At 37.8% G+C, this 11,860-nt stretch overlaps 1 protein-coding gene across 1 annotated transcript; it reads right to left on the reverse strand.

Annotated features, from left to right (window-relative positions):
- Positions 1–363: 363 nt before the first annotated feature.
- LOC104964962 (apolipoprotein A-I) lies at positions 364–2,607 on the reverse strand. The gene is made up of 4 exons (XM_010793878.1): positions 2,564–2,607; positions 1,833–1,884; positions 1,481–1,625; positions 364–1,361 (listed from the first exon to the last, which is right to left on the reverse strand). The coding sequence occupies exons 2-4, from the start codon at positions 1,873–1,875 to the stop codon at positions 758–760; spliced, it is 792 nt and encodes a 263-aa protein (XP_010792180.1). The 5' UTR covers positions 1,876–1,884; positions 2,564–2,607; the 3' UTR covers positions 364–757.
- Between the last annotated feature and the right edge of the window lie 9,253 nt (positions 2,608–11,860).

Raw genomic sequence — 11,860 nt, forward strand, 5'->3', positions numbered from 1 at the left:
CCCCCTTGATCAGCTCATTAATCACAGCTATCAGGACCACAGGCAAATATATCTCATATGTTATTGGATGTCTCTTTTAAGTAGAACTGATTGTATCAATATTTATTTTTCAAATAGACCTTGTGATCAATGATGACCTCACAAAATGCTGTCTTTGTCATATCATAGTCTGTTGTATTGCTAAATTCCTGAGAGGATTTTGTTATAAGGCTGCATTATATATTTAAATGCTTAATTCACTATATGCTTAAATTGGCTTTATGTGTTGCACTGCATTGTGTTGTACATTATTATGAACATGAATCTGCTTAAATACAGAAAAATCTTTTCGGAAAGATTCAAGTTAAGAGTCAGAGAGCAAAGTATTTTTAACAGTCAGATGTTTATTGAGCTGTATTTTGTCGAAGCACAGTTTTCATCAGACAAGCATCATTACACAGATGTTTAACCACATACAATTCCTACACAAAATGTAAGCAGTTGGCAATGAAGACTAAGCATGTTGGTGCTGAGTATGTATGTGTTTGTGTATGTGTTGGTCTGTGTGTGCTTGAGCATGTGCGCACTAAGGTGTTTGCATAGAATGGAAAGAGCAAGAGTCCCGCCAGTTTGTTGCAAAGAACTGCATCAATCAGGCATTGGCTTCATTTTTGGAGGTCTGGCTGCACATTTGAGGAAAGAAGGAATGGAGAGGAATTTGGAATGGATCTAGGCCTGAAGTTAGGTGAGGTTAGTTACAGAAAGGGGTAGGGAGGATTTACTGCTTGTTGTAGGAAGCAACGATGGTCTCGAAGATGGCCTGGAGCTTGGCCTTGACGTCCTCGACTAAAGGTGCGACCTTGGTTCTCAGATCAGTGAGCTTCTGGGTGTCCATGCTCTGGCTATGGGCGTAGGCCTGCTTGATCTGATCATTGTATTCCTCGACGTAGGGAGTGGCAATGGTCTTCAGCTCCTCCAGACGCTCAGAGAGCTTGGCACGCACAGCATCCACAATGGGCATCATGGCGGTCTTGGTCTCCTCAATGTTTGAAGAAATCTTGGATCGCATTTCCGCCACAATGGGCTCCATCCTTGTCCTCAGGCTTTCCATTTCGGCGGCGTGCTTGGTGGAATACTCTTGGATGATGGGCTCCATCCTTGTTCGGTAGCCTTCGATGTGTCTGTCGATGATTTCTTTCAGTGCAACACGTTTGGGCTCCAGATCTATCTTCAGGCTATCAATATCAGCCATGATGGAGGCACGGATCCCAGAGGTGGTCTCACTGAGGGTGCCTACGACACCGTCGGTGACTGGGCCCACGGAAGCCTGCAGAGCCTTGATCTGAGTGAACACGCCTTCCAAGCGACTAGCCATGTCGACCCTGGAACAGAGATGGGAGAGCGGAATTTAGCTTAAGTCAAACACACACATACATGAGTAAATGGTGACTGGAAAAAAGTGACTGGGGAGAATGGGAATGAACCTGTGACATAGCCTTACTTGAGATCACTGTACTCGGTGCCATCGAGCTGGTCCAGTGCTTTGTGGGCACTGTCCTTCACCTGAACCAGGTACATATCCATGGCAGCACGGATATGCTGCAGCTGGGATGGGGCATCAGCCTGCATGGAAGCGGCATGAGAGCCTGAGAAGGAAAGGGGAGAAAAGAGATAAACATTTAGGGTGGGGAGATGAAATAGATGGCAGTCTAACCATACAGTTTTTAATATGTAAAATATTCAGTTTTAATAATTTGAGATATAATGTAAACGTAATACCCTTGTTAAGCAATACTTTACATGCAGGTTAAATATTTTCCCTTTAGTAGGAAAAAGATTAATTCAGAACTCACCGACAGCCAGCACAAGGGCGAGAGCGAGAGCAACGAATTTCATGATGGTGGTCTAGAGTAGGAAAAAAAGGCAACATGTCAAACTCACAGTTATACATGTAAAATGTGTTTCAATACAACATGTTTAAATTACACAAAGGAGCAAACAAAAACTATGTAATGATGGAAACTCAGTAAGCTTTAAATTCCCCAATTAAAACAATTGGAAGGCCAGATTAGAAGGCTTAAAAGTAAGAAAGCTTAAACACACTGTAAGAGCCACACACGGGTCCCTGAGTCCACACTAAGCATATGGCTGCCTATTAAAGGCACCTTTAATCTGGGTAGATTACGCAGGGTTATACATTTTGAGAGTTTAAACTGATTAGCAGTATTTTGTAAACTAATCCAGTCTTCACAATAAAACAGTCATTGAGCTCAAACACTATCAAAATCCCGGCACACTCAAATTGAGGAATCCTTCTCTTCCTAAAATGAGAATGCTAAAACTAACAATGTTTACTATCACTTCAAGCTAAACAGCACTATCCAAAAGTTTCAATCAATTAAATTAAAAAATCTCTTATTTAAGAGTTAAAACCAAAACATCTCTTTATACAGAGAAACCTATGTTTTTTTCGTCAAAGCCCACAGATTGCTGAAAGCTTGCAGATGAGAAAAAGTTCCCCAGCAGTCAAGTCTGACTACCTCTTCTACAGCCCAGTAAGAGCCACAGAGGCTGTTTCTCTTACCTGGAGGAGTTCTTGATGAGACTGAACAACTTGAGCCAGAGCAGACTTTTTATAGTGCCCGGATGAGGGATCGGTCTGTGTGGGGAGGAGGGGTGGGGGTGGAGGTGTGAGGCTTGTGTGTCTCCGTGGAGGTGGACCTCACCCCCCTGCCATCTCTCTCAGCAGGGGGACTGAGTAGAGAGTTCAATGGTCGCCTGCTGGGAGAAGATCACTCAGCACACACGCTGACACACAGAGTCACAGATTGGCTTTACATTATCGGTATCATAAATGTACTGTAACTTTTATTGAAGCACAAATGTTACTCAGGAACATCAGCTATCCTCTAAATGCACTAAGCCTTTCAGGGCAACAGGACATTTTACTGGTGATAATTCCAAGCTAAGCTTTTGTTTCTGCTTGACAAAGAGCTTTCACATTTGTTCTCTTGCAAAGCCACTCTTGTTGTGAGTAGGATAATAAAAGGCTGAAATAAACAAGCTAGTGTTAAGACGGAGCCATGAAGGTAGTTTAATTTGGAAAAGAATGTGAAGGGACAGGAAGGCAGGGTTTGAAAACATTGATGTAGGAAACAAGAATAAAATGAATGTAAAGGTGTCCCTCAGGGGACTATACATGATCCTATTTTTTTGTTTTTGTTTACATTTGTGTAGTACAACTTCATACAACAGTTTTTTTTTGCATACCATTTGTTGCAGAAGAGTTTATAAGAGAACACATCCAAATGATTGACTGTTCCAGTGCTGTCATAGGCCTGCCAAGTGAAACAAACAAGAGCAAACAGAAACACTGCTATCAACTCTGAAATGTAATCACATTCAGTCTGCAGTCCTTTAATTGTGAATGAAAAATATGCATGCAAACATACATTTACCAAGACCTATACAATACTACGTAACCGTGCACCAATCAATTGAGAAAAATGTCTCATGCAGGCTTATCTCATTTTGACGGATAACAACGTTTGTGACTGGTAAGTGAGTGCGATGATTAATAGGTCAAAGGTTGGTGAGTGCCATGCTGTTTGTTGTCCTATCACCAGTGGACTTTGCCACCATGGCTTTGTGAAATTTGAGAAATAGAAATTACCATAGTATACAAAGTTACCTCCAATAATACATATATTGGATATACCATAGGTGCTATAATGTATTCTGTCACACAACCCTTAAATCCCTTAAAAGGTCAAAGTCTATTCGTTTGAAATTTGCAGTAGGAAAGAGATTAACCATACCCATTTTAGAAATACAATTGTGCAAATTCCTATTAAAACAGAGAGCGTGACATAATGTATGCATTTTTAGTCATGCTTGTTCATTTTTGTGCTAAAGAAATCATTTTTCAAAAAGGCCAAAGGTGCAGGGTTATTGGGTGCAAGGTTAATCATTGTGATTGTTAGTGATAACCACCGTAAACCCAAAAGACCCTGTGTTTCTTGCATAATGTGCAGTATTGTAGTTACAGTAGGATAATCAATGCACGCTTTTCTCTGAACACCTTCACTCGGAAAATCGTGCACTGTCAATACTTGCTCAAAGCGATTTCAACATTTAAAGTTCATATATTGTGCAACATGAAGCAAAACAAGGCAGCAAACATCTCAATCCTATTCAGTAGAAGTTGGAGATAATGCTTTTGATCTCAGAAGCAACACTTACAACTTATTTTAACAGAACCAAATAACGAATGCAATTAAAAAATCTTTATTCTGGCTGATTTGTTGCCTCAAAATACCAAAAAGTAAACCTACATGGTGGATCAAATTGTTAGCAAAAGGTTAACTACTATCTTTCACAGTCTCAACACAATTCCTTTACTGCATTCATTGAACAGCTGTTTGGTCTAATTGCATACATTTGTGTCAGGGTTTGTAATGTTTATGAGTGTAAATCACAAGACAAATTTCTATATTACATTTATGATGGTTTCAATGCGTGTCTGACGCATAGACCAAATCACCTTTACCCCTCTTTGTCTTTCTCTACTTCCATTTGCCTTTGTTATTTATCATTTGACACAGGGGTGGCAATCTTGACCCTCACCCCCTGACTACAACACAATGTTTATAGACAGGAGACAAGCAAAGCTGGATGAGGCTTCAATGACAGAGGGGTGACAACACTATCAGCTATACAAGAATCAGAATCAGAATCAGAATACCTTTATTAGTCCCACAGAGGGGACATTTGTAGCGTTACAGCAGGAAAGAGCCGCAGACAGCTTAGTGTTGCATATCTTACATGCGTTAAAAAAAGTACTGAGTTATAATATAATAAACAAACAACACAACAATATGCTAAAAAAAGTACTAAGTTATAATATAATAAACAATAAACAATATGCTAAAAAAAAAAGATAAAAAGTTACATAATTTTCAAAAATATAGATCAAAAATAAATCAAATCTACAAATCCTGTAGCAGTTCTTAGGATTTAGCAGCCCGGTATATATTACAGTTATTAAAGCCACCTCAAGGTTCAGATTGTCGTTATCAATTTGTCAAATGTAAGGAAATAACCATTAATTGCTATATCTGAATTCACGAGTGCTTTATTTAGCCAGGCAAACTGCAACAGACAAGCAAGAAAAAACAATGGTTTTGAACCAATGGTGGGCGTAAACAAGAAACCTGAAGGTGCTTTCTCTGACTTTGAGAAATAGTGATGGGCATAATTCAGTATTTTATCATTTGTTTTCTGACTAAACCATTTAACAAATGTGAAATAGGCCTTGACAGAATAATTAACCTTATCTAGAACCACAACCTTTGAGACTGATACGTCAGCATCCACACAGAAAATTCTAGATAACTGCGGTTGTAATTGTTATCAATACAAACTAAGAACACCTAACTGGCAAGACAACTGCTAAGGTTGCATGTTCCCTGATACTCAAGCGACTAAGCATCTTTTTATTATGGTGAGCGTCACTAACATTTAAACAGGCAAAAAGAAAGCAAAGCTGTTGATCCTGGGGATCCTAAAGATTCAGGACAGTTGCAAACTGCTTAAGGGAAGTTAATCGGAGTTAGAACGTGGAATGGACTTCACCCAGACCTTTCAAGTACTACAAGTCATCAACAATTCAAAACTAAAGTAAAAACAATTATATTTGCAGATTACTCCAGCTAACAGGTATTGGATATTCCCAGTATTGCTTATATATGTATTCGCTTTTTTCTTGCTCTAATCTTTTTTTTTTTTATTCTTTTTTTTTTCAGTTTTCATTGGTTTTCTTGGTTTCTTTGTACTCCTTAATTTCTATAAGTTTTTGATGAAATAAATGCCATTATTATTATATTGATGCTAATGATGATGCACTGGAGGGCTACTCCCCATAGCTATGCTTCAGCCCTCCCGCTTCTACTAATTTTGTTCATTTGTGTGTACGAATTATACGTTTTTGTTTTTGTATGATTTCAGTAGAATAAATTAAAAAAAGAAAGAAAGTTCTTCACTGACAACTAGTTTGTGTCACAATCATAATGATCTCAATAGCAACAGTTACATAAATCTAAATGATATTCTAACATGTGATAGGATTTTGTGACACTTTACTAAAAAAAGGGAACTTCTTTGATGCTGATAAACAACCAGTTTAACAGTGACCATCAACAACCAGACAGATGTGGAGTAATTGCCTGAAGCTGATAAATATTTAATCAGAAAATCACTTGATCAGGCCCTGGCTGAGGTTCAAAGGTCACGTCATTGTTCCAGCTGCCTCCATGATGGAGCACTGCTCTCAAACCAGCAGGGGAGGTTATCTCAGCTGCGAGCAACAGTGCGGAGCTCTCTCTCATCTTCTTCAAGATTTCAGAAAGCTATATCCAAGTCTTCTTGAGTGTATTGAGGTGGTTTTGCAATGTCACATCTGTTGAGGTCGGTTTAATACAGATATTTTGACCGGAGACCTGGTTGCAGAGTGTCACTGCAGGTTGTATCGCTCAGCGGGTTGTACAGCGGGACATCAAGAAAATCCACCCTGAACTCAGATAACCTAAACATTAGAGGAACAAAAGAATAAGGTGCCGTGCATCTGTATCCAGTACAGTCACTAAGGGATATTGTTTAATTAAATCAAAAATACTGACAAACCCTCACGTTATCAGAGAGTAATGAGGACAAACTTGGGCTACTTATTTGCCAACAAACATACAGTGAGTTGTTGCTCTGATAGGGAACATTATCTTCTGCCTTTATGATCCTGTGTGGCAATTTGCTGCTTTTTAAGATAATGCACTGTAGTTAAAGTGCAGAGTTAAACGTTAGGCCCTGCTGACGTGATAGGAACATGTGACACACCTCTGAAAGCTCTTGCAACAGCAAATCCAATAATAATCTGTTTTCGGTGCAGAGTCTTTAAATGATCAACATATTAATTGAAAGTGTAATGATTACTACAGTTTGAAAAACATTCTGCATTATGTTCCTTCAAAAAGGAAACTGCCAGAAAAGGCCCTGTTCCCCGCTAAATGTATTATTCTGTAGAGATACAGATACTTATATATTAATACTAGATAGTACAGATTTATATTTTACTAGAAACAAATTGCTATCGTAAGGCACCTTAATCTTCACATGTATTTTTTCAGTAGACTTAACTGTTCAAAGCATTTTTTTAACAATTAAAATCCTAAAGGCACTAGTTTGAGTATTTTAAAGGTTTGAGGACTATTACATACATTGTTTAATACTTTTGAAAAACGAATGGAACCCATTAATTAGGAGGGAAAGAATTTGAACACAATTACTTGGTTTCATTGCTTTTCTCAATTTATAACTATCCACTCTTAATATAACTGGAGGCTGTGGCTCAGTGGATAGTGTGATGTACTTCGAATCAGGGGATAGCAAGTTCGAGTCCCACTGCAGTCAGCATGTCGTTGTGTCCCTGGGCAAGACACTTCACCCCAAATTGCTTCTGTGGGGATTGTCCACAGTATTGAATGTATGGAAGTCGCTTCGGATAAAAGCGTCTAACAAATGACATGTAATGTAATATAACCAGGAGCATTGAAAAAGAACAATGAATACAAATTGAAATAGAGATGTAACTACCTAAACAAAAGAACAATGATTTGAAATTTTAACATTTAAAAAGGTTAACTTCATGCCTACTAAAACAAACACTTTAGGTCATGATACATGTTTGAAGTGCTAAGAGCAAAATGCACACTGCAATCCCACATTAGGACTGTGTAATGTTTTGTGTGGTGCGTAGGTGTTGAACATCTGAGTTTCAAGGCCTGTTTGTAATGGGAGAGCTACCATTGCCCAAGATGTAGAGGCCATTCACCCGTTTACCAGAACCAGACCGCCCACTCAAGACAAATATAGTTGAAGTGATTTCACTTTTCTGAACCCGTGCATGTCAAGGATTCTGGATCACTATTTCGTATTAATCATTATTTGTATCTGTTTTTAATTCGTTCTTATTATTTTTGTAATACTTTTTACCAGAAGGAAGCATGTCTAAAAGAACCCAATATGTTAGAGGGGAGATAATATAAATGTTTGGCATGAGGATAATTGAAAATAAAAAATAAAAAATCCTGCCAATCACTTCATGTATAAAAAAAACATAAACACAAGCTGCTTTTTAAAAGGTGGTGTTCCACAACAATACATTTAGCAATAATTATATTTTGCAACGATGTTTGCAATATTTCTTATAATTTATAAGTGTAGATTTAACAATACAAAAATAAGTTGTTAAAAAGGTGAAACAACTTGCTGTATGATTGGCACTACATTAGCCCTGAGAATTACTTGTATTTACCAAATGTAGTGAAACACCCCAGCTTCTATGTCAGAGAGGTTGACTAGAGACATACTTGTCACTAGAATCATTCATGTTGCATCTGTCCTCCCCTCGCCAGCTCTCTTTCTGGGTAAAGAGACTAGGACGGTCATACTATTTATTTATTTTTATTTGCAAAATATAGGTGAGCAGACAACAATAGATTGCATGAGAAGATGTGACAACAATCTGATATCACTCCCTGACTCCGGGATGGGACAAAGGCATTCTTTAGCAACACAGTGTTAATGCAGCCCCCAGCTGTGCATGAGGGGCTTTAGGACAGAAGGTGCCCTTTTGCCACACCACAGGGATCCTTCCAAGTAAAGACACATGCGAAACAGATCACCTTTTCGCTTTGTAAAAATAATCTCACTCCCACTGAGCTGTTTTACACACATTTTAAAAGGATATTTGAATTTCAAGTCACAATTAAGACGCTATAGTGCTAATTCGGTTTTATATTTGCATTTTAAGAAAAACTCTCTTCTCCAAACGGATTAGCTACATCTCTATGGAGCTCAGCATGTCAACTAAACTCTGATATTTTCAGTGACAGTTTAAGAAAATGGCCGTGGTTTCTAAACAAAACAGTAAATGCTTCATCTTTACTTCAATGTGCCTCCTGAGGGAGACATGACAACAAAACTAGCTGCTGCATTCAAAATTATTTGAAGATATTTCAATAACAAGTCATACATGCTTATTTAAGGCAAAGATGACTAAAGCATACTTCCCCTATCAAAAGAACAAGATGACAGTACTGCTCAGCATAAAGGTGCTTCTTCAGTCCTAAACCACAAGAAATAAAAGGAGGATGAATACAGTAGCCATGACGCTAAGAGAACTTAAAAACCTTTGAGAAAAGCTAAAAGATAAATAAAGTTGAAATGTAGTGACTGTATTGATAAAACATTGTACAGCAATTGATGCTTTCAGGTGCAATGCAAAATAGTACGCGCATTCATAGGCTATGTATTCAATCATGTATTCATGTAATATTGACTTGACTAAATGTTACATCTGAATTTTGTGCTCATATTGGAAAGTTATGTTAACAGTCATGTGGTCTTTTCCCTCAAGTCAAGTTTAATTAAAGTAACTTCTGTGCTATTTGTGCTATATATATATATATATATATATATTGCACAAATAGCAATAGCTATATATATGCCGTTAATAACTGCAATATACACCTGGCTACTAAATCCCAAGAACTGTTACAGGATGTGTATTTTGTAAATTGTGTAACTTTTTAATTTATTATAATATAACTGTAATACTTTTGTATGCATGTAACATATGTAACATATATAACATTAAGCTATGTTTGGCTCATTTTCTGCTGTAACAACGTACATTCCCCCTCTGTGGGAATAATAAAGGTATTCTGATTCTGATTCTGAACACATTTAATTGCTTATCCAAAAAGTTAAGAAAGCATGAAACGGTCACTATGTTGACGAACAATGAATTTACGAGGGCACTTGAACGCCTCATGTGGCTCAGCCAGTCAGAGACGTGCCTCCATCGTCAACAGGAAGCGGGGGAAGCGTCCTTGGAGATGTTGTTGTTAGTGCTGTAACTTTAGCATCTTATGCCCCTATGCGTTCACAATGTCTTCGTTAAACAACTGAAAACAAGTCGCTATTGCCACAGAGGCTCATAAGAAACCGATTAAAAAGTTTGGAAGGTAAATCACCTTGGATGAAAAAGCTTTTCTCTAACTACTTAGCTGGATGAGCTAATGTTAGCTAGTTGAAGTTAGCTGAGATGCTTAATTAGCTTATCGAATTTCCCCCGCATTACTGTCCTTAAAATGATTTCACGTCGATGTTGTTTTGTTTATAGAGATGCGAATGTGTCTGACTATTGTTTATCACAGGCTTAGGACTTAATACTAATCCCTTGCCTTTCTTTGTAGAACAATATAGCTTGCTAGATTCATTGCTAATATTATTATTAATGCTACTTCTAGGTAGTCCATCCATTACTGCAACATGAATCTAACGGAACTATGGTCAATAATCATTTTACAAATTGTATACACCACACTTCATTTTACAGTGCTAGACTTATTTTATTTGATAAATACTGCTGCTAGTTACTGTCCACTTGAATGTGTCCTTTTGTAAATTGTATATTTTTCTATTTAAAATACTATTTGCATGCATTTTTATATAATAGTGTTGTTTTTTCTTCGTCTCTATATATACTTTGCTGTACCAACATACATTTCCACTATGTGGGACGAATAAAGGAATTCTGATTCTGATCATGAATGAATAAATGTGCTAATCTTGATAGCAAAGCATAATAGAAAGACAGAATATTGTCGCAGGGCGTCTTTTGAACAGCACAATGATGATCTGAGCCTTTATAGCCACAGTATTATGTACAGTATGTCTCCCTTTTCCTGTACCATTCACCCTGTTGTGTATTTCTCTGCAGTAGCCATGACTGCAGCTGCTCTCATCGGAGACCAGCTGATCCTTGAAGAGGACTATGATGATAATTATACACCTTCTGAACAAGGTACACAGTGGTGAGGGTACTATCTCGGGGATGCATGTCCTTTAAGATGTCATAATGATTGACTCACTGTGTCTAGATTAGCTTTACCACAGATACTGTGCTACAATAAAACAGGAAAAGGGCGAAGATCATATATACCAAACAACAAGTACCCAGGAATGTTTTACACTGATTATTGATATTGATTATTGATTAAAGAGACACTTCCTGCCTGCAACAAAATGAAAAATATGCTGTCTATTGCTACTTTTTTCAAACTACTTATTTATTCAATATCTACATTTTGAGTTTCATCCCCTCGTAAAAAAAATAAAAGAATAGTTACAAAGTGCATTACAAGATAAAAATACAAATAATAGACAAGCAATCATAAAACTTATACAACATTGTGGAGGGACTTTGAATGAGAAAAAGTTAAAAACAACAATATTAAATAGTTTCACGTATAAAATAAAAGTTAAGATAATGACTTGCTTTAATGAGCTGTTAAACCTACTAAATGCTCTATAATATCTACTTTTACATTCATCTTGTCTCATATCACTCTTTCTCCTCACTCTTTCCTCAGAGATCCATGAGTACGCAAGAGAGATTGGCATTGATCCTGAAAGGGAGTCGGAGCTCCTGTGGCTGGCCAGGGAAGGCATTGTCGCCCCTCTCCCCCCCGAGTGGAAGCCTTGGTGAGAGAGGGGAGAGTTACTGGATAGTGGGGCCAGAGCAGCATGAAAACATTACATTATTAAAACAACCATATTCAGACATCATATCTGGTGCGGAGCCTGTAGTGTTACTCTTAATCTAAATTAGAGTTAGATAGATAGAATTGGAGGGATGAAACCCTCTTTAATGGTCACACATGCAGAGCACACAGACATTTGTTCTCTGCATTTAACCCATCCTACTACCAGGAGTCTAGTGGGCAGGTATTGTACAGCGCCCGGGGAGCAATGGGAGTGGGGG

This window comes from Notothenia coriiceps, unplaced genomic scaffold (assembly GCF_000735185.1).
Source record: "Notothenia coriiceps isolate Sejong01 unplaced genomic scaffold, NC01 NC01_scaffold00037244, whole genome shotgun sequence".
Classification (NCBI taxonomy): domain Eukaryota; kingdom Metazoa; phylum Chordata; class Actinopteri; order Perciformes; family Nototheniidae; genus Notothenia; species Notothenia coriiceps.